The sequence below is a fragment of the Podarcis pityusensis genome (assembly GCF_964106645.2).
Source record: "Podarcis pityusensis genome assembly, chromosome: 13".
Lineage (NCBI taxonomy): Eukaryota > Metazoa > Chordata > Lepidosauria > Squamata > Lacertidae > Podarcis > Podarcis pityusensis.
The window spans coordinates 34,028,522-34,050,202 of record NC_138038.1 but is presented as its reverse complement, the minus strand read 5'-3'; the positions used below and the strand labels follow the sequence as shown (position 1 = coordinate 34,050,202).

The window sequence follows — 21,681 nt, the reverse complement described above, 5'->3', positions numbered from 1 at the left end:
GTTTTAAAGGCACAAACACAAATCAAAACAAGGTAGCCAATGTGCCTTCCAAATGTTTTATGGACTACAACTCCCATCATCTCTGACCATTGGCAATGCTGGCTTGGGTTGATGGGAGTTGTAGTCCAACATTGTCGCAAGGGCACCATGTTGGTTAGCTGTATAGGAGAAAGCATCCAGAGAAAGAACACAGGTAATACCAATAAAACCTGATGGCTGAATATGGGGACAACCTTGGCCCCCTGCAACAAGCCAATATTAGTACTGAAATTCTGTACTGTACTTAAGTGGTGATTATCTGTTCTTCTAGAGAAAAAGTGATCGACTAGCTTGGGGCAGAACCTCTTCCAGGGGTGGGGAGTTGCAACATTTGGTGGAGAAGTCCTTCCTTTGCTTATTGGGGGTGCCTCCAAACCATCCCTATGAAATTTGGATCCTGGGCATAGGGTTCCAGGAATGATTGGTCCTTTGATTGCCCATATCACAAACCATTCAAAGGTCAGTCTCAGCAACTTGAATGGAGCCCAGGAACAAATGTGTAGCTTTGTATGATGTTGAAGGAAGAATTTCTGTGGGCGTGCAGAGCAGCTTTCCCCTCTCTGTTGAAGAATGAACTACGCCAACTGAAATTCTCTGTTCCACGTGACTTTAAAGAAATAGGAGCCCCATCCTCCGTAGCTTATGGTAATCCTACAATAGGCACACATCTATGCATGCAAACAGGTAGGTGTGCACATGTTTCATGAACTAAGAGCTCACTAGCCCTTGCTCCCCAACCAGAGAGACAGTGGTGGAGATGGAAAGAGCTAGGGAGCCTTGCTCTCCCAGTGGTGAAAAGTAGGCAGCTGAGCTGGCTTCACTGGGTGGCTGTAGGCGGGTGGTGGACGGCAGCACCCAACAGCTTGGATTTAGCTACTTGGCAGCCAGTGACACCAAGAGGCTGCTCTGGGTTTTGTGCCAAGGGTGCTTCAGCAACCAAGCCCAGCGCTCTCTCCTTCCCTCGTTGACCTCGGAGCAGGATTACCATGCTGAGTTTCTGCTGTTCCCAGATTCTGCTGCTGCTGCTGCTGTTGCTGAGAGGTGAGCCACTAGGCGGGGGGGGACTGGTGCTGTGGTCTAAACCACTGAGCCTCTTGGGCTTGCCAATCAGAAGGTTGGCGGTTCGAATCCCTGTGACGGGGTGAGCTCCCGTTGCTCTGTCCCAGCTCCTGCCAGCCTAGCAGTTCAAGTAGATAAATAGGTACCGCTGCGGCAGGAAGGTAAACGGCATTTCCATGCGCTCTGGTTTCCGTCATTGTTTTCCGCTGCGCCAGAAGCAGTTTAGTCATGCTGGCCACATGACCCGGAAAGCTGTCTGTGGACAAGTGCAGGCTCCCTCTGCCTGAAAGTGAGATGAGCACCACAACCCCATAGTCACCTTTGACTGGACTTAACCGTCCAGGGGTCCTTTACCTTTTTTTAACCTTTAACCAACCTGGGGAGGTGAGAACAACCCCTGTTCTTTCCCAGAGGGGAGCAGTTCTTCCGCATCTCACCTGGGCTGTCCATTCTGCTTTTCTTTGGATGATCCAATTCTATGGAAGAGGAGTTGGGGGGCTCTGGTAGGTTGTGAGGTGGAAGGATCTGGGAGCAAGGCTACTACAAGAAGTATATTGGAAGATTTGGGACACACAGAAGAAAGGACTTCTCCACACGGCACATAAACTCCGGAAGTAGCATTGGCTGCTGACTTGGATGGCTTTAAAAGATCAGACCAATTTCATGGAGCACGGAATCATAGAACTGTAGAGTTGGAAGGGACCACAAAGGTCATCTAGTCCAACCCCCTGCAATGCAGGACCCTTTTGCCCTATGTGGGGCTCAAACCCATGAGCCTGAGATGAAGAGTCTCATGCTCTACCAGCTGAGCCAGCCACAATGTCTATGCTCTCCCTCCATTGTTGGAGGCAGGATGCCTCTGAGTATCAGTTGCTGGGAATCTCAAGTGAGCTTTTGCTTTTAGGCTTCCCACAGAGAGCTGCCCCCTGTGAAAACAGGATGCTGTACAAGGTGGGCCATTGGCCTGATCCAGCAGGGGTCTTCTTATGAGAAGGGAATGGGCCACAGCAGGGAACCCTAGAAGCTATAAAATTCCCAAATGATATACTGGGATGCTTGCATATGATGATTTGCCTCAGCTGGACCAAAATGGTTTCTGCCTCCATACCCCTCATGAAAGCTTTGGGTTTCTTCTGTGTTCCGTGTTCGGTGATGCAATGATAGAGAGAAGGAGTTGTTTGTTGTCAGTGTGGTGTAGAACGTTAGACTAGAACCCACTCAAGTCATGAAGCTCACTTCACCAGTCAGCAGGGCCGGATTTAGGTTTGATGAGGCTACTGAAGGTAATGGGGCCCTTTACAAATTGCCACTGTTTTTTGTTCTTGAATATATGCCAAATGGTAACTTATGGACCTAATACAGGGGTCAGCAAACTTTTTCAGCAGGGGGCCGGTCCACTGTCCCTCAGACTTTGTGTGTGTGTGGGGACTATATGTTGCCATGATTATGACCCACATTTCTGGCAAAAACCCTTATTGGGACTAACCCCACAGTTGCCCAAATGTGATCCTTTTTTTGGGGGGGGGGTGCTCCTTCATATACCTATGCTGGTTCCTTTGCATTTTACACATTGACAGTTATTATTTTCTCATAAGGTGGGGTGGGGGGCTGAGGTAAGCGCGCCATTCTTGTCAGCCCTGGAGAGCATGTGCACATGCGTGGGTGAGGGGAAAAGCCATTGGCCACGTTAAGTCAGGCCGGTGCCGCTCAAGCAAAAAAGTTCTTTTCCCCGTGTGAAGGAAGACAAGGCGTTGGCTATTTACCTTTCCATGGCTTGCACCTTGTAGCTAATGAGTGGCCTCCCCAGCAGAGCGCAGAACTGTGTCCGAGTGCAGCCGCCCAGGCGCTCCCCGCTTCCTTTGGCGGGCAGCACCACCATCACAGACACCTGCGGGCATCATTCCCAAGGCGCCTCCGAGCCCCTGCCGCCGCAACTGCCCTTCCTGAGGTCAGTCGCAGGCAGCTCCATGGTGGAAATCCGAACTGTGGCTCCTTTCCCCTCTTCCCCACCCCTCATCCTGGAGGAAAAGATTGCTGCACAAGCGCAACAAATGGAAAAGGGGCTTGTCTGAAGCAGCTGCCCTCCTCACTTTTGACCCCCAAGCCTGACTGAGTCGCAAAATCATCGCACGCCAGCGCTATGCTGGCTGCCTGGATTCTGGCACTGTCAGCAGGCCGGATCTAGAAGGCAATTGGGCCTGATCCGGCTCACGGACCTTAGTTTGCCAACCCATGACCCAATAGGTATCTAAAGCCATTTGCACATAACAAAATATGTATTTTATAAAAGTAATTGTTGAACTGAAATACAACTAAGAAGAAGTATATTAATAGTGAAATACAATTAAGAAGAATTATATTAATAGTGAAATAATTATTAAGCTCTAACTTAAAATGATGTAGGATTTATTTTATTTGTTTTTTATCCTATATTTTGGAAATGTGCATCCAGTTTTTCCCCCTTTAATTTTTTTGGGGGGCCTCCAAGAGAGTGGGGCCCTAAGCTATAGCTTGTTTAGCTTATATGTAAAACAGGCGCTGCCAGTCAGTATCTCTCAGCCTAACCTACCTCTCAGGGTTGTCGTGAGGATAAAATGGAGCGGGGAGAAGCATGTACATATGCTACCTTGAGCTCCTTGGAGGAAAGATGGGATAGAAATTTAATTATGAATGAATGAATAAATGAAATCCAGTCCTGGAGAAGAAACAACCCTTTGGTGTTCTGCCACACCTCAGGCTTAGTGGCATTTCACCACGGAGCAGATTTTGGAATGGGGGAGGGGGTGGGGCTGTCAGGAATAGGACAAAAGTGTTCGGTCCAATCTCCGCCTTCTAATACCAATCATCTCCCATTATTTTGACCCTGTCTCATTTTCTCTTGCAGGTGCTGAAAATGCTTCCACACAAAGAGGTGAGAGAGGATTTCTGGGAAGGGATACCCATACCCCTCCTCCTCCAAGAAATCAGTGGGATCAGGCTCCAAGGTGCCTCTGGAAAAGTTGCTTCCATTTCCCTGGACTCAGAGAGATAGACCCCATTTTGTGTAATATCCCGGGCCCCCTCTCCCCCCTCCTACAACTCTTTCTGCCTCTCTCCTTTTAAAAAACAACAACCAAGAGAAAATTTTGGTGGGTCCGCCAGTTTGAAGATGGACATATTTCTAAGGCCACTGGGAAAACACAGGAGGACAGTGATCTGACTAGAGCAAGTGGCTCGCACGCCCGTGTGTCGTTTTATTGCCACCTCAGTCCTCCACCTGCAGGCAAGTTCTGCACAGCAGCATCCCAAGCCAGAGCTGCCCGCTCCCAGCTCTGCCCCGGGAAGACAAAACTATTAGCCGCAACATTTAGCGTGGCTTACATTTGCTGCAGAATTGCAATGAAACGTCGTCGAGGGTGATGCTCGCCCGCTTCTCCTCCGCTCTCTGCCCCATGCCTGACGCCTCTCCCTCGTTCCTTTGCAGCCTGCGGACGGCCCCACGTGTTCGCCCCTCGGATCATCGGGGGGAAGAAGGCCGACGAAGGGGAATGGCCGTGGCAAGCCAGCATACGAAGGAACCGGCTGCACATTTGTGGAGGAAGCCTGGTCTCGTCCCAGTGGGTGGTGACGGCTGCTCATTGCTTTGAAGGGTGAGAGGGAAAGGACGCGGCTTTGCACTGCTCCACTAGAGGGCGGTCGAAGGACAGTGTCAGGGAGAAGGAGCACTATTAGTTCAGGAAGGGACCGATCTGATGCTTGCAATGATTTAGGAACATATTTACGGCACTGGCTCTGATGGTCTTCTTTTATCTCAGTTACTGAGAATGTGTGTATTATTGCCCCATTGACTTCATTCAGCGCCCCCTGCCTGCTTGCCTTCCTTTTTACAGCCGGTAATGGGGGTTGCCCTGCCTGTGGCTTTCTTTGCCTCACTCTCAGGGATGCCCTTAGGGAACTCAGCAGGGAAGAGGACGATGAGAACAAAACTGTAATTAGTTTTCTCTGCCTGTCAACCCAACATACATAAACGGCTCCTCAGAAGTAAGTTCCGTTGGGTTTTCTCAGGGATGACACAAGACATTTTGGTGCCTGGTGTAGAGCAGCAAATGGCAACTCCCTCCTTCCCCAAGTCAAGTCAGTTCAGTTTTTTAATTTTTTTATTGATTGATTATATCCCACCTTTCCTCTCAAAGGAGCCCAGGGCAGCATTTTAGAGCACATCGACACAATACAGACAAACACGATTATACCACTTTAAACAGTCATGGCTTCTCTCCCCCCACAAAATTTTGGAATCTGTAGTTTATTAAGCATGCTGAGAGAAGTTAGCAGCAGGGTGTGTCCCCTCCCCCCCAGTCAGAGCTCACTGGAGTTCAGTTCTGGCACCTCTCAGGTGGGTACCATTGCTATTCTACGAGAACAAGGAAGAAGTTTGTGGTGAGCTCTGGCACCTCCTTTTCTGGAAGAATAGCACTGGTAAGAAGCCCCTATTTCTCTCATGGAGCTACAGTTCCCAGAGTTCCCTGGGAAGAGGGATCCATGGGTAAACCATTCTGAGAATTGTAGCTCTGTGAGGGGGAAGCCACGACCATTTAAAGTGATAACATAGCACTTTACACGTATGTTGTAAATATGGCCTAAAAAGTACTCTGTGTGGGCGTAAAAATGCCACAAGAACAAAGGTCCTATCAATTGCTGCTCTTTAATTACAGCTGAAATAATCTGCCCGAGGCAGCTGCCTCACTCTATCAAATGGTAGGACTGGCTCTGGGCTTCCTCCCTTCCAGGTGGCTATAGGATTGCAGCCTTAGGGTGCAAAGTGCTTGACAGTTAATAACCCCAAGTTACCCACCAGGCAAACCTGTGGGGCAGAGTAGGATTAGAGAATGTCTTTCATCAGGGCTGAGGTGGGATTTGAATCCAGGCCTTCCTACCGCACAAGATGCTTATTGTTCCTTGTCTCTCACAGGCCACTGAACCTACCCGAATTCCGAGTAAACCTGGGAGAATACGAGCTCCCCAAGCCTGCGCCCAGCATGGTCTCCTCTGCTGTCAGTCGGATCATAGTACACCCGTCTTATGCTGGAGAAGGACTTAGTGCTGATATCGCCCTGATGCAGCTGAAGGAGGCAGTCAATTTCTCCCGAACCATCTCCCCTATCTGCCTTCCGAGCTCTTCAGATCCTGACACCTTCCCTGTAGGGATGGCATGTTGGGTTACTGGCTGGGGCCTCATCTCCGCAGATGGTAAGAACGGGTTGTAGTGCCACCTGCTTCATTCACATGAATGGCCCTGAGTTGGTCATGTCCTTTAATTTAAATGGGTCTACTCTGACTGGCAAAGGGACGCGGGTGGCACTGTGGTCTAAACTACTGAGCCTCTTGGGCTTGCTGATCAGAAGGTTGGCGGTTCAAATCCCTGCAACAGGGTGAGCTCCTGTTGCCTGGTCCCAGTTCCTGCCAACCTAGCAGTTCGAAAGCACGTCAAAGTGCAAGTAGATAAATGCTCTGGCGGGAAGTTAAATGGCGTTTCCGTGCGCTGCTCTGGTTTCAGGGTTCCGTTGCGCCAGAAGCAGCTTAGTCATGCTGGCCACATGACCTGGAAAAACTGTCTGCGGACAAACGCTGGCTCCCTCGGCCTGTAAAGTGAGATGAGCGCCGCAACCCCACCCAGAGTCATTTGTGACTGGACTTAGCTGTCTGGGGTCCTTTACCTTCTTTAACTCTGACTATGACCAGAAGTTGCCCAAAGGGGAACTGCATTTAGGCTGAAAAAAGGGGTTCACTATGTCTGGTGTAAATGGTATATCCTGTTAAGGGACAGTGAGTCTGTGGCTGATCTTGGTCCTTTGCTTTCCTTGTCTTAGGCTACTTCATGGCTCGGACGTTGCAGGAGCTGGAAGTGCCAATCCTAGGCACTGAGGAATGTGATCAGATGTTCCACGAGGACTCCAATGGCACCGAGACTGTGCCTCTGGGCCACCGGTTGATCTACAAAGACATGATCTGTGCTGGGTACCCAGATGGAAATAAAGACACTTGCCAAGTAATTGTGGATCAGAACAGAAGATTAAGGGCAATGGAAACTGGGGAGGGGTCAGGGAGGAAGCAACTGGCAGCTAGGATGAGAGGGTGACTGTGGATTAGGATAGATCAGGGCAGAGCCAGAATCTGGCTTCAGTACAACAGTTCAGTCCTTAAAAATACAGATTCCGAGAGAAGTGGATCTTTGGGGCACTTCCAGACAAGCCACTGCTTTTAGGTGGGAATTCAAGTCACATACTGGCAAATTCAGGTGGTACAATTATTATTGATTGGGAGTTTTCCCAAAACACTATCAGACTGTTGTGATCAAGAAAGCACTGGAAAGTGTGGGATATAACACTTGCATCGAAGCAACCTTGTCTAGCCTCCCTGCAGAGAAATCAGAACGGATGCTCATTAAATAGCCAACATCGTCTAATCTCCCTGCAGAGAAAGCAGGATGGGAATGCTCAATAAAGAGGTTGTCTGGAAGCGCCCCTTGTTTTCTGCAAGAGGTTTATCTCAAGATTTTGGAGCCTTCCAACACAAGAGGGACAGTGGGTGCTTCCAGATGAGTGCTTATTATTGCAAATTCAGATATTGCAAATGGGCCATTGGAACTAGAAATGGGGGAGAAATCTGATTCCACTGGTATTTAAAGGCTAAGTTGCCACATTTGCATCATCTGAAACAATATGTGGACTGAAATGTAGTTCTCCAGCCAAGCAATATGTGCAAAAATGCATATACTAGGGTAAAACGTGCCTATAGATGCATATGTTAGTGAAAATCACACACAAAAATGCCCTTGGTATCTCCACTTTGATCACCGGAGAATTGATGCTTTTGAATTATGGTGCTGGAGGAGACTCTTGAGAGTCCCATGGACTGCAAAAAGATCAAACCTATCCATTCTGAAGGAAATCAACCCTGAGTGCTCACTGGAAGGACAGAGGCTCCAATACTTTGGCCACTTCATGAGAAGAGAAGACTCTCTGGAAAAAACCCTCTGATGTTGGGTAAAATTGAGGGCACAAGGAGAAGGGGACGACAGAGGACAAGATGGTTGGACAGTCTTACAGAAGCGACCAACATGAATTTGATGAAACTCCGGGAGGCAGTGGAAGACAGGAGTGCCTGGTGTGCTCTGGTCCATGCGGTCACGAAGAGTCAGAGAAGACTAATTGACTAAACAACAATATCCACTTTAAGGATCAGGCAGCAAGTGATAAGAAAGTCCCTTGCCTGAGACCTTGGAGAGGTGCTGCTGCCAGCCAGGGTAGACAATGCTGGGCTAGATCACACAGTAGTGAAAAGAGATCTACAAATACTAGAAAATGAATAAATGAATGAATGCACAAAAAGGCTGGCCTTTTATAAGGCAATCTATTATATTTCCTTGTCTTTCTCTCTCCCTCTCTCTAGGGTGACTCTGGGGGCCCTTTAGCTTGCAAGCAGAATGGCACCTGGTTCCTGGCTGGAGTGGTGAGCTTTGGGGTGGACTGTGCAAAGCCCAAGCGGCCGGGAATCCACACACGGGTGACTTCCTACATGGACTGGATTCAGCGCATTATGGCAGACAAAGCAGCCCATGGTGGCGGTGATGCCCATCTCTTGAGTGCCAGTTCTGCCACTCCCTTGCTTCTACTTCTTCTCCTGGTCTTGACCCACAGCCTTTGGTGACCCATGCTGCCTGCACACTTGGAGCTTCAGAATGGCCACCTTGTGTTGATAGGTTGGATCAACCAGCTCAGAGTGACCGGACTCTGGTCTTCTGTAGGCTGAGCCTGAAGCAGAGGACATCAAGGACAGATGAAGATCCCTGCTGGACTTGGTCAGTTGCCCATCTAGACCAACATCTCGTTCTCATCATGGCCAACCAATGCCCAGGGGAAGCTTGCAACAGCAGCTCTTCCCACCTACAATTCCCAGCAACTAGTGTTCAGAAGTGCGTCACCTCTGAATATTCTAAACAGCTTTGCCACCATCTGAACGATCGCCCTGTTTTTGTTCAATAGGTGAAGAGAAACAATGTGTAACTGAAAGAGGAAACAGAAACGGAAGTAGGGTCAAGAGCCATTAAAATAAGAACAGAGCACATGGATCTGCAAGGGGTGCTCTTCTTCAATGTGCCAGCCAGCCACACACACCTTCTTTCAGGCTACTCCATTCTATCTGTCTTCTGTCCTTCCCCACCCAACAGCCAATCAGCATTCTGTGGCTACTGTACTTTTTTTTTGTTCTGCAAAACTTTGAGTGCCTTCAAACCTGCCAGTACCACCCCTGCTGTGGGTGGATAATGCCATTTTGGTTACATAAGGATCATAGCTCTCAGAGCAGGAGGTCAATATTAGTACTTAGGCTTAGCGGATGGCAGTAGAAAGAATGTAGAGGAATAACAGAGAAATGAAAGGAAATACAGATCGGTAAAAGATAAATGTAACTCAACTGGTCGAAATTAAAAGGGTACTTTTCTATGTAACAGTGGACCATTTCCCCAATTCGTAAGTAATTTAGACATAGGGGGTGGAGCCTTTGTGGGAGAATATCCTGGTGGCTTGTGTCCAAAAGTGAACAGGTGGCAGATATTAGGGCAGCTTTTGCCAACCTGGTGCTCTCCAGATATTTTAGACTGCATCTCACATCAGTGATAGCCAGCATGGCATGAGGCTGCTAGGTAAAGGTAAAGGGACCCCTGACCATTAGGTCCAGTTGTGACCGACTCTGGGGTTGCGGCGCTCATCTCGCTTTATTGGCCGAGGGAGCCGGCGTACAGCTTCTGGGTCATGTGGCCAGCATGGTTAAGCCGCTTCTGGCGAACCAGAGCAGCACACGGAAACGCCGTTTACCTTCCCGCCAGAGTGGTACCTATTTATCTACTTGCACTTTGACGTGCTTTCGAACTGCTAGGTTGGCAGGAGCAGGGACCGAGCAATGGGAGCTCACCCCGTCGCAGGGATTCGATCCACCGACCCTCTGTTTGGCAAGTCCTAGGCTCTGTGGTTTAACCCACAGCGCCACCCGCGTCCCATACATGAGGCTGCTAGTCCGCTTCAATTTTAATCATACAGTCCTGTGAACATTAGCAGTAGCTGGTAACTGGCCCTTGTTTGAACACCCAACCAGCAAGAAAACCCCACAGGTATGCTTCAACTGTCGGTCTTTATCTGAGACAGTCCCTGTTTCCCTGAACCCACCCTTTGAAAAAGTCACTGCTAATATTTTGCCTCCTGGATTGGTTTTCGGAGATGCCTTTGACACATGTGGGTTAGAACTGGGTGTCGGTCTGTCTGTTTGTAGAGTAAATGAACACAGGAAGGGGAAAGTTCAGCTGTATATAATGAAGTGCCATGTTGCGCTGGGATGGAACTAGCCAGACAATGTTGGTATCGAACTATCAAGCTGCAAATCTGTAGAACAGAAGCTATGAGGTGATCTCAACTAAGACAAATGCATCTCACGGACACCACACAGTGACCAGGAAACACTCTCCCAGGTGAGCTGCTTATTTAGCACAAAATTGGCTTGGAGGTTATATGATGTCCACTGTTTATTGAGCATTCATTGTTTGCACTCATTTGTTTTCACTGAGCTATGGGGAAAGGGCCGTAACTCAGCAGAGGAGCATCTCTGGTCACAGGTTTGATCCCCAACATCTCCAGGCAGGACTGGGCACGTCCCTTGTCTGAAACTTTGGACAGCTGCTACCAGTCACTGCAGACAGTAGATAGCCTAATAGTCTGACTCCATATATGGCAGCTAGCGTCCCGTGTTTCAGTGAGATTATATAGCTCCCTGTCAATCAGTGGTTATTGGATTTTCCTGTTGCTTTGCATACTCCAAAAATCCTGTCTTTTTTGTATTTAGTGGGTTTGTTGCACTACAGCGCTTTAATCCCCTTTGTGAAAATTTAAATTTTCAATTGGATTCCTCCTGCGAAACAGTGACAGTCTAGATCACCCCTTTAATTTTTCCCCAATGTGATAGTACCAAAGCATTGGTACACATGCTGAATACACATTGAAAATTGTGCAAAAAGAAAAAAAGAAAAAAGTTCCTAAGGAAGGTAATTCTCCAAAGGTGCTGACAAATCACACCATTTGGATTGCAAAACTGCAATCCCGGGTATGCACCTGAGCGACGAGAGGAAAAGAGTGCGTGAGCATTCAAAGAGTGCAAGAGCCAAAACATTTGTAAATATAGCAGTAGATTGATGATGTAAACAAACGTACCACAGACAAACCTGGACTGCATCAAAAACATTCACATAATTCAAAGAAATTAAATTCAACATTTTTCACCCACCTCTGCTGCGGAATTGATTTGCATAATTTAAACTATCTCCTGGGATTTCCCCTTTAAAACTGAGTGATTGACATTAAACATCAGCACTATCAAAGAGTTTATTTTTTCTTTAAAAAATGGATAACGCAGATGTGCCCCAATTAATTTGACAGAAGTGGGAGAAGATTCCCAGAAACTGTACCCTACTTCACACAGTCCTTTTGGATATTTCTAACAGAGTCCAGTTGGCAGTACCGTCTGGGTTGCGGGCCAACAGAGAGATGGCACCTCAAGGGAGGGCCAGAGCAAGAGGTGCAAGGAAGAGTGTCATAATGGGGGCACTGTGCCATCCAGCATGGTTGCACGCCACAAAGCTTATGTTGGGTACGTTGTCGGAGATCCAGTTGGCATAGTAAGGCACTAAGGTGTAGACACCAGGGTGTTTGGGTTCAGCACAGCCCTCTCCCCAACTCACAACCCCAGCCAGGGTCCAACCCGCATCGCACCTGCAAACCAAGGGTCCTCCAGAGTCACCCTGTGGAGAGAAAGAGAGAGGGGGATATGGCAGCTAGAACGTGACTATGGGAAGCCTCCTGAGACCAGATTTGGGTTAATGGTTAGATAAGTTGGAGTAAGGCTCAGGTCTCACTTGCAAGCCAGGCGCTTGCAAGCCCCTATAATTGAACCCTCATTCCTACTCATGGCCATGGATAGCCTTCTCCTCAAGGAATTTGTTTATTCCCCCTTTAAAGCCATCCACGTTGATGGCTGTCACTGCAACTTGTGAGAACAAATTTCAGTTTTAACTATGCAATGCATGAAGTCGTATTTCCTTTCATCCACCCTGCATCCCTCAGCATTATGCTTAATTCGATGGTCCTGGGTTCTAGTATTATGAGAGAGCCAGGGAGGCGAATTGTCTCTCTATCCTTTTTCTTTATATCAGGCATCATTTTATACACCTCTAAATCATTTCACTGAGCAATCATTTGCTCTTGGCTCTGCCCCACCATGTTGACCCAGACCCTATCCAGTTTACCACTGAAAGATTAGCTCCTTGATCCCCTAAAAAAAGCTTGCTGGCCCCAACCCTCCAACATGCCTCTGAGTGAAATCGGGACATGCGCCTTTCGGAGTGGAGGTCCTGCATAAATTAAGTGACTCTTCTGAGATTGTGCCCCCTCCAATGTTCATCTTTTGGGGCTGTGCTTTTGTGGGAGCCAAATTGGGACATCCCAGGAGCTCATCAGAAGCCGAGGTGGCTTCTGTAAATCAGGGGTGTCTGGGACAGTTGACTGGGTATGGCTGATCCATGGACTAGGTCCAGGTCAGGAAGACATGGCTTGGGGTTCTGTAGGCACACGTCTTTTTACAGTGCATTTAGTTCCCTGTCTCTTCTCAGGATACTGTAGGGTCAGGGATAGAAGTTCCCACTGAGTAAACTTACAACACTTCTGAACAGTTGGTTTTCACTAATAATACCAGGCCCAAGACTGGCAATGGTTTTATGACATGTAGGATGGGGGGCATCTTACATGACAGGCATCCTTCCCGCCTTCTGGGTAACCAGCGCAGATCATATCATCTAGGACAGGATTCTGAGGCAGGTCTGGCGCTGGGGCACTGTTGAAGAGAGAGTTGCATGTGTCTCGGTCAATGAGGGGCACCTCCAGTTCCTGAAGCGTTTGTGGGGGTGGCAAAGCCTCTGCAGAAGACAAAAATTGGACAGCTGAATGAAAATGGAATAGAGGGTCTCTGGGGCTGGATCTAGACACGTCCAAAAAAAAGTTTCAGGAAAATGCGTTCTAAACTTCATAAAGGGAAATCACGTTGACAAAAGACGGGACCCCACAGCGCCATCTGGTGTCACAGTGTTATAACGCATAAAAAGCACTTTTTATTTGCCAATGTAACTGAGTTCTGGGTGCCTCACACATACTTTTTAACAGTGAGCACATTGTGGAAGAACACGCCACACTTTGAACACTCAGACAAACCTCCACCCCTGGTAACCTGCACTGGGGAAGCCTGTTCTACTGCTTTTTAGAAGTAAACAGTACTTGGCTTGGAATACAGCAGCTGTGAAAGGCTGATTTTTCAGCAGTAATTGAATTTGGAAATGCTTCCCTGCAAATGTGGATCACAAACCCAGTTGCATACTTTCCCTCCAAAATAAAAGTAGTCATTCTAAGCAAGCATGAACAACATAATATTTAGTTTGGCCCTCAAAATTTAAAACAGATTTCTTCAACCAGGTTCTCCCTGGATACTTAGATTGCAACCCCCCATTGTCCCTGTCCATTGGCCATGCTGGCTAGGGATGATGGGAACTGTAGTCCAAACCATCTAGAGGGCACCATGTTGGGGAAGGCTGGTCTGCATGAGAGCATGCCCTGTCTCTCTTCCTCACCTCCGTCTTTAACCTGCCCCCAGCCTGTGACCCAGCAGGATGTGTCCATAGAGAACTGTGCAGAAGAGTCTGGCAGACAGACTGGGAGGATGTAGTCGTTCAAATCCAGTGAGGCCTTCAACTCCACTAAAGCGATATCCCCGGGAGAGCCATCATTGCCGTTATAATGTGGGTGAGAAATAACCTGTTGCACAGTAGTTACCACAAGGCTGGAAGGGGGGATTGAGAGTTGATAGGCCCCCAGCAGCACATCATACTGTCCGTAACCCCTGGAAGAGGGAAAACAAGAGTGAAAAGCAAGTGAAGCAGGGATTTTGGTTTCTGTGCAACCTGAGATCCTGTCTTGCTGAGTCCGCAAGCAAGACTGCCTCCTTTGAGTGGCTATGCTTTGTTGACCATGCCTTATAACACGACACATCTTTAAACATGCCACTATTCATAACATTCACCTCTACTCAGGGCCGTCTTAAGTATATCCGGTGCCATGGTGCAAAGATCCCTCTGCCCCCCCCGTTTCCCAGAGTTGCCAACCTTTTTACGGCGCTACCGGCAGCTTTGTGGGGCTGGAGGAGGCAGGCAGCGGCTGGAGGGCGGCTCCTCCAGCAGGGAAGAGGCGGAGGCTCCGGGCGTGGTGCTGCTTCAGTGAGGTGGGCGAGGGCGGCAAGCTGATACCGGGAGTCGCAGCGCCTAGCCTCCGCCTCTTCCCTGGTGCCCATGCCATGGTGGGCACGGCAGGTGGAGGCTCCGAGCACGGCGCTGCTTCAGCGTGGCATGGCGGAGGTAGGCGAGGGCAGCGACCTGATGCCAGGAGGCTCCGCGTCCAGCCTCCACCTCTTCCCTGGCACCCTCCAGAACATGGCGCCCTGGCGCCCTGCGCCACTTGCCTCTATGGGCAAGTCACCCCATGCCTCTACTTTCCACTAGTCCTTGCCATAGGCTTGGTGGGATATACACTGGGGAAGAACGGCTCTATCATTGGGCAGAGGGAGGTGGCCACTTTGGGCAAAAGGTGCAATGGCAGCAGCTGTTCTTCCTGAGTCTGTCAGGTGTTGAGTGGACATGGCTGTGTGCAGCATGTAGCTTGCCTCAGACCCCTAAGCTAACCTGCTTCCCTTAGGTGTGGTGGAGGAAGCTGTCCCACTGCCTGTGTTGTAGGAAGATTCAGCTGCCTGTCTAAGTCACTTGGGTACATAGCCTGGAGAGGATACCACCTTCCTCTTCAGCCCTGACACCATGGCTCACCTCATGGAACAGCAGGTTTTTGGTTCTCAAGTGTTCCATCGTTTTTGCAACTGGTCTCTCCCTCCCTCCATCTGCCTGGCCTTACAGCTGCCTCTGGGACAAAGCTGCATAATGGCTCCCCAGTGACATGCAGGTATTGGATACTCACTTAGTGAAGCAGTGAGCTGCAGACACCACCCACTTCTCGTTGACGAGGGAGCCTCCACATATAGGCTTGTTGTTCTCCATAAAGCTGACTTGCCATGGCCATGCGCCCTCGGGGGCTGGATTCCCTCCCACAATACGTGGAGATATCACAGACTGTCCACAGACTGTGAAAAAGAGAGAAGAAAGAAAGGTAGATTGTAATGATCACAAAAACTGAATTCTTACAAGGCAAGATGTGAAATGAAACGTCTCAATTTGCCTTGGCAAATTTATTTGTATAATAATTTCTAAGTAACATTTCCAGTGACTGCTCCTTTTGGGTATTGAGGAATATTTCCCCCCCCGGCAAGTAAATACTTTTTAGTGCGATCTTATATATGTCCTATCCAAAAGTAAGTCCCCCTGGAGTCATTTGGTACTTACTCCTAGGTGTGAAAGGATTGCAGCCTTATGATTTTGTTTCCCCTGAAAAACACAATCCTATGCACATTATCTTGCAATGTCGAATGTATGAAACACGTTTTATTACATTGCCGTCTGTATAAACAGGTTAGGCAGCATATAATCAAACCAATACTAACAGAACAACCTGGAATTGCTGACTCTTTTCATGTCAAGGTTCTCCTTGGGGATGAGATTGATACTATTACACTGGCGGTAGCAAAATTCCCAGGACCTTGGAGTAGGGAGGGCACCCCCCATCCGATAGACTAAAGATCCAACCCAATGCCATATCTGACACCAAGTTGTGACAATTGCTATGAGGCTGGCTAATTGCCTGAAAGGCCCAATTAGTCTGAAGGCAAATTCATCCCTGGTCCCAAATGTGGCAACAGAAGGGTGGATGGAGGAAGCTGCCCATGACTGAGGCTGGGGCCTAAGTGCAACTGGCTTTTATGGCCAGGGAGTGAACCAGAGGGAAGAAGTTTCCCTTCTGGTCCGCTCCCTACCAATGCCCCCGAGGTTGCCTGTGATTGGTTGCAAGTGTGGGTGAGCCCCACCACTCAGTGCGGCTGATGGAGGAGGAAGTGATGTCCTCCCCTGGCCATGTCGAAGCCAGAAGGCTGCCACAAAGTGCCTCGGCTGCACCACTCCTTTCCAGCTTGCGGTAAGCAGTCTTTCTGGAAAAATGCAGTTATGTCTGTGGGACACCTTGTTTGCTCTGTCTGTCTATTTGTACTGGTCTAGATTCAGTACAACATGGGTGAATTGGATCTACAGCAGCCTCACACAACCTGTGGCCCTCCAGATGTTTTTGGACTGTGACTTCTATCATCTTTGACCATTGGCCAGGCTGGCTGAGGCTGATGGGAACTGGAATCTAACTACATCTAGAGGACACTAGGTTGTGATAGGCTGCGATCAGAATTTGGACTGGATGACTGTTAGGTTTGAATCAGCACTATAATTCTGAGAGAGCTTATTTTTGTTTAACCATTCACTCTCCCTCTGGCCAGTGAAATTCCTGTACAGTGGTACCTCAGGTGAAGAACTTAATTTGTTCTGGAGGTCCGTTCTTAACCTGAAAGTGTTCTTAACCTGAGGTACCATTTTAGCTAAGGGGGCCTCCCGCTGCTGCCGCATGATTTCTCTTCTCATCCTGAAGCAAAGTTCTTAACCCGAGGTACTATTTCTGGGTTAGCGGTGTCTGTAACCTGAAGTGCCTGTAACCTGAAGCATATGTAACCCGAGGTACCACTGTACAGAAATAGTTTCCAATATATTACATACCTGCTTCGGAGCTAGCAACATCTGGGGAAAAAAAGAGAAAATATATTTCAAATAAGAGACAATGCACAAAAATAAGTTTGTAGGTAAGAGCAGAAGGAAGACCCTGCCCAATTTTGTTAGAAAATTAATACTCCTGACTTCATGCAGCACATAGTTAAACTATGGTATCTGCTTCCCCAGGAGGCAGCGATGGTCACTATCTTGGACTATATCTGTGATTAATGCATGTCATCTCAGGTGTATTTGCCTATTAGTCAGTGTTACTTGTCCAGTGAATTGCTGAACTTATTTAGAGCAACAGAGGAACTTTTACTTGTATGTATCTGTATCTGTATACTGTATATCTATATCAGCAAAAGCCTACAAGCTGTATATATCTACAGCCAGAACTTATTGAGCCTTATCTTCTGCAGGAGTAAACTATCTGAAACTTTCTCTTGATTGTGTGCGGTGACTGGTACTGGGAACAACTTTTACTGTGGGGGTATCTCACCTCAGATTCCCAACAGGTTTGCCACGAAAGAGGGTAAGTTTTGCAAGGGTACATACACACCATAATTTGCATTACAAGATCGAGAAACCCAGCCTATGCATTCCATAAAATGACACATATGAAATATAACTGGAAGATATCTCTTTGTTCTAAAGGTCAGAACATTATTACAGCGGTTCATCATTAAGAGATAGCAGAATGCTTGAAGGTCTTCAGTTAAAGTTAAACATTAAATCAGCAAGCTGTGGGAACTTGTTCACATTCACGACTACTTAGTGGTCCTGAGCAAAGGGCTCTGCAGGACCAATATTTGTACGAATGAAAGTGAAAGCATGTCTGGCTATCTCAAGGAGCCAAAACAAAAAGAGCTTGGGTGAAATTTAGAGAGGAGAAGCAAGTTGGGGTGAAGATGTGCAGCCATGGGTGTCTGGGTGTGGGGTTAGTTACTCCTTGATGAACCATACCACCCAGCTTCCATTTTAAAAAGATTCAATTTTTAACAAACACCCACATCTAAATATTTTTGTGCTAATGCTCTAGATCTTCCATGAATGTCAGATATGGGCAGGGTGGTTGTAAAAAAATGATGGTGATGTCATGGTGCAAACACAGCAATGAAACTGTTTGGGTAATGGTATAAAAGGTTCATCTGGAAACACTCCAAGTTTTGCACTTTGGAGGATGTGTTTTCCTTCCTTGTCAAAGGAACAAGTTGATGTGTGGATAAGAGGAAAATTGTCACGATGACCCTGCCCATCCCAGGTAGTAGAAGTTGGAGGGCCAGGGAGGTGGCACTTATCTGACTGGCCATCAACAATGTCACTGCGATGTATTGGGTGTGTGTGTGGGGGGGGGGGGGGTAAGGCAACACAGTTGACAGGACACCAACTACATGCTTCTGCTCTGCCTCTGTGACTGCTATTGCCAAGGGCATGGCTTGAAAAAGGCACAGGATACAGAAACTTTGCGGAAGCTAAGCTGGACTATGTGGGGTCAGTGCTCGGATGAGAGACCACCGGTTAACCCTGCTCGTGTGACCTTCAGTTCCATGGCTAATGGGAAGGAAAATTAATAGCTAAATAATCCTGAAAACAGAAGTGCATTCCACATCCTCCTCTTTTAATTTACCACAGACATGAATATGTTAATAAACAGACTAAGATAATGCAGAAATTATACCCCCCCCCCCCAATTGCTGAGATGACTGAAAACGTTATGAATTTGAACAAGGGCTGTAATCACAAGATAGTTTGTTCCATTTTCCTGATGTTTTCCTAACTGTTAATATCCACACCTGAGCTTTCATATAGTATAAAAGCCATTTTCAGAAAAACAATGGAATAGAGCACATGTTTAGTGCTCATTTCCGGGTTATTTGATTCCAGAAAAAAAATCTGTTTGTAGCCTCCTTAACCCTGAAAATCACAGACGTAAAGTGATGGAATTTGGGGCAGTATATCAGCATACAGTGATGCCCTGCTGTTTTTGTGGGAGAATAATGGGGGAACAGAAGGGGTGCAGAAGGGGTGGGGAAGTAGAAGTACTGCCTGATGACATTGCTTGTTGTGTTGTACACACCCACTGGTGTGAATGCAATTGGGCAAGACATGCCGGTATATTGGTCAAAAAGCTACAGTTCCATAACACAGCATGTGCTTCAGTGGGAAAGGAACATTAAGAAACAGGGCAGAATCTCTAGCATTATAAAAACAGGAAAACTAATGCAATATTCCCCAGGTGTGAATGCACCCAAGGTCTCGTCACATTTTGGAGGGAAGAAGACAGACATAGATCCTAAGTGCCTCGAAATGGCTTTTGAAAACAGATTCTCTGTCCTGAAAACAAATGTTTTAGAATACAGTGAATGCATGTCAAAATCTCCTTAACCACATACAGTATACTGTCCACACCTCTTCACCCTTTGTGAGTGCATCTGAGAGTGTGCAGAGTGTCTCTAACTGAACCAGCTCCCCATAAAGGAGAAGGCTGAATATATGACTCTCTAGTGGTCTCATTTTCTTTTACACATCAAAGATGGTAATGGGGGAAGAGTCCTCTGCCTACAAATCAAACAGATAAAGCACCCCCTGAAGAATCCTGAGAACTGTAGTTTACCCTTTACAGAGCACCTTTAACAACTACAGTTCCCAGGATTCATGTGTGTGTGTGCGTGTGCGTGTGTGTGTGTGTGTGCACTTTAATTGCGTGGTTTGTACACAGCCTGCATTCACCCTTGACTTGCCACAGACCCTGTATCTTTGTTTCACCTGTGTCACTGATTACTCAAAGACTCCCTTCTACACCGTCCTCCATCTTACTTCTCTTAAAGATGCAGGAAACTTAAGAGACTGACTCCCACATTCATTCCCGCCCCCCCTCGCCCCATCTTCCCATCAATCACCTTTCAGCACAATCAGTTGCAGCAGCCCCAGCAGCAGGGAGGAGGGCACAACTGCCATCGGCTCCCCCCTTTGTCTGCTTGCTTCAGTGGTCCTTCTTTTGCTGGGTCCTCGAGATAGTTCTGCTCCAACCAGTTCCTGGGGAAAGCTGTTTTGCTTCAGTTTCGGTCACCTGTGCTATACAATTTCATGTCCAAAGGTGAAAGGGAAGGGCTGGAGGCATTTCCCTCTTCCCTGAGCTCACAGGAGCCTCCCTGAGTTCTGGGGGTGGAGATGCAACTTAGAAGCCCGGCTTCCCTGAATCCTTCCTCTTGGCCGCTCAGTAAAACTCCTGGCTCTCTCTCAATTACCTGAGATCTCCCAGCCCCCCAGTCCTAATGCTGGTGTGGCCGAGCTTTCTGGCAGAGCTCCTGCGGCAAACATTCCACAGTGAGATGCTGTGATTGGGCACGGCCGTCCCTGTTGAAACTCTACCTGCCCTGTGACGCCGGCAGGTGCAAGGACGTTCTGGTGCAGGGGGCACCCTCCCTCCCCGCCCTCCAGGCCTCCTGCACAATTGACGGCCCAAACAGAGCTCAAGTTCTCCTTCCCATTATTCTGCAGCAGACGCAGCAGGCAAAATAGCTGTCTGTGTACAGCAAACAGGTATGAGGTAGAGAGAAAATATGCACCCCCTGCGTCCTCCTTACTTCCCCTGAAGGGGGAGATGTGCAATGAAAAAGAATGACAAGGCTCACAATTCACTTTAAGGCTGTGTGTGTGTGCGCACACTCACTCACTCACTCACTCACTCACACTACATTTAAAGCACATTTAAAACACATTTCCCACCTCCAAGAGTTCTGGGAACTCACAGAGCTACAATTCCCAAAATGCTTCCCAACTCCAGTTTCCAGGAGCCTTAGCGGTTGTGGTGGGATGTGCTTTAAAAGTACAATAGTATCATCTCCCGAAACCAAAAACTGGGGCAAAACAATGATTTCCCAGAACAAAGGGTTTGTTCCTTTTGCAGCATATAGGAGCCCTGTCACTTTAACTGCTAGATACTCCTTCCCTCCCATAGCTGAAGCATAATTCAGGGTACTTCCCTTTATGAATTAACCATTAAAAAGTTATACATTTCTGCCTGTCTGTTTTATGGTCTCCTTCCTGGCTGCATTAGCAGGTAAGTGGTTTAATATTCAATCCAAAGACGGCGTTTCTAACCTCTATGGAGAGAAACGTCTGAGCTCATTGCTTAAATAGATGGAAGTTAATTTCAGAGTAAGCACATGGCTTAAACAGAGGTCTGATGACGTTACTTCGACCACCCACCTTCCCTCTGAGGGAAGGGCCTTAGCTTGGGGCTAGAGCATCTGCTGTGAATGCAGAAGGTCGCAGGTTCAATTCCTGGCGTCTCCAGGTAGGGCTGGGAGAGATCACTTGCCTGAACCCCTGGAGAGCCACTGCCAGTCAGTGAAGGCAGTACTGAGCTTGATGGACCAAAAGTCTCACTCAGGATAAAGCAGTTTCCTGTATGTTCCTGCAATTCGCCCCTTAAATGCTACTGACCTCTCCTCAACGCTGCCACCTCCCCTCTCCAGGAAGACAAGCGTTCTCCATCAGCTGCAGCACCCTACCTGGCTCTTTCTGGACTCACCTGTCTGGAAAGACTGTATACCATGAAAGGTTGTTGATTTTGGAGAGAAGGAGGAACACACACACACACACACACACACACACACACCACATTCTATAAATACTCAATCTCATTCTTTCCGTACAATTACACCACACCTAAATCACTTCAAATAAAGACATTTGCTTCCTGGTTCGAACAAAGAGACGCCATCATTCATTTTTGTTTTTCATTTTGAATTGCCTGCCAAGAGTTT

The 21,681-nt window shown here is 47.8% G+C and overlaps 2 protein-coding genes across 4 annotated transcripts in view; one reads left to right on the top strand and one right to left on the bottom strand.

Annotated features, from left to right (window-relative positions):
* Positions 1-96: 96 nt before the first annotated feature.
* The window catches only part of LOC308461606 (serine protease 33-like), a 326,492-nt gene continuing 304,907 nt past the window's right edge, over positions 97-21,681 (top strand). The window contains exons 1-6 of one of the 2 annotated variants that reach the window (XM_080978657.1): positions 97-723; positions 3,983-4,009; positions 4,562-4,727; positions 6,047-6,324; positions 6,945-7,123; positions 8,527-11,128. In XM_080978657.1, coding sequence (XP_080834783.1) covers positions 549-723; positions 3,983-4,009; positions 4,562-4,727; positions 6,047-6,324; positions 6,945-7,123; positions 8,527-8,784 — 1,083 coding nt within the window. In that variant the 5' untranslated portion in view covers positions 97-548 and the 3' untranslated portion in view covers positions 8,785-11,128. Of the gene's footprint in view, positions 724-1,270; positions 2,382-3,982; positions 4,010-4,561; positions 4,728-6,046; positions 6,325-6,944; positions 7,124-8,526; positions 11,129-21,681 lie in introns of those variants that run through there. The other variant, XM_080978658.1, reaches the window with a different exon arrangement.
* Positions 11,491-20,229, bottom strand: LOC308461615 (prostasin-like). 2 transcript variants are annotated; one of them, XM_080978679.1, is made up of 7 exons: positions 19,810-20,217; positions 16,916-16,936; positions 15,608-15,649; positions 15,186-15,348; positions 13,796-14,064; positions 12,921-13,090; positions 11,491-11,920 (listed from the first exon to the last, which is right to left on the bottom strand). In XM_080978679.1, exons 4-7 carry the CDS (start codon positions 15,263-15,265, stop codon positions 11,675-11,677), a joined length of 765 nt encoding a protein of 254 aa, XP_080834805.1. In that variant the 5' UTR covers positions 15,266-15,348; positions 15,608-15,649; positions 16,916-16,936; positions 19,810-20,217; the 3' UTR covers positions 11,491-11,674. The 2 variants fall into 2 exon arrangements, with proteins under 2 accessions (XP_080834805.1, XP_080834804.1); XM_080978678.1 differs by lacking the exon at positions 15,608-15,649 and having other exon boundaries at positions 19,810-20,229.

Bases quoted from the DNA above. Each gene is read 5' to 3' on its own strand.
- LOC308461615 (XM_080978678.1), bottom strand. From the start codon at position 19,867: ATGGCAGTTGTGCCCTCCTCCCTGCTGCTGGGGCTGCTGCAACTGATT. The intron at 14,065-15,185 runs GTGAGTATCCAA...TCCCTCTTCCAG, and splicing joins GCAGCTCACTGCTTCACTAA to GGGTTACGGACAGTATGATG. The intron at 13,091-13,795 runs GTGAGGAAGAGA...TGTCTTCTGCAG, and splicing joins GGGGCAGGTTAAAGACGGAG to AGGCTTTGCCACCCCCACAA.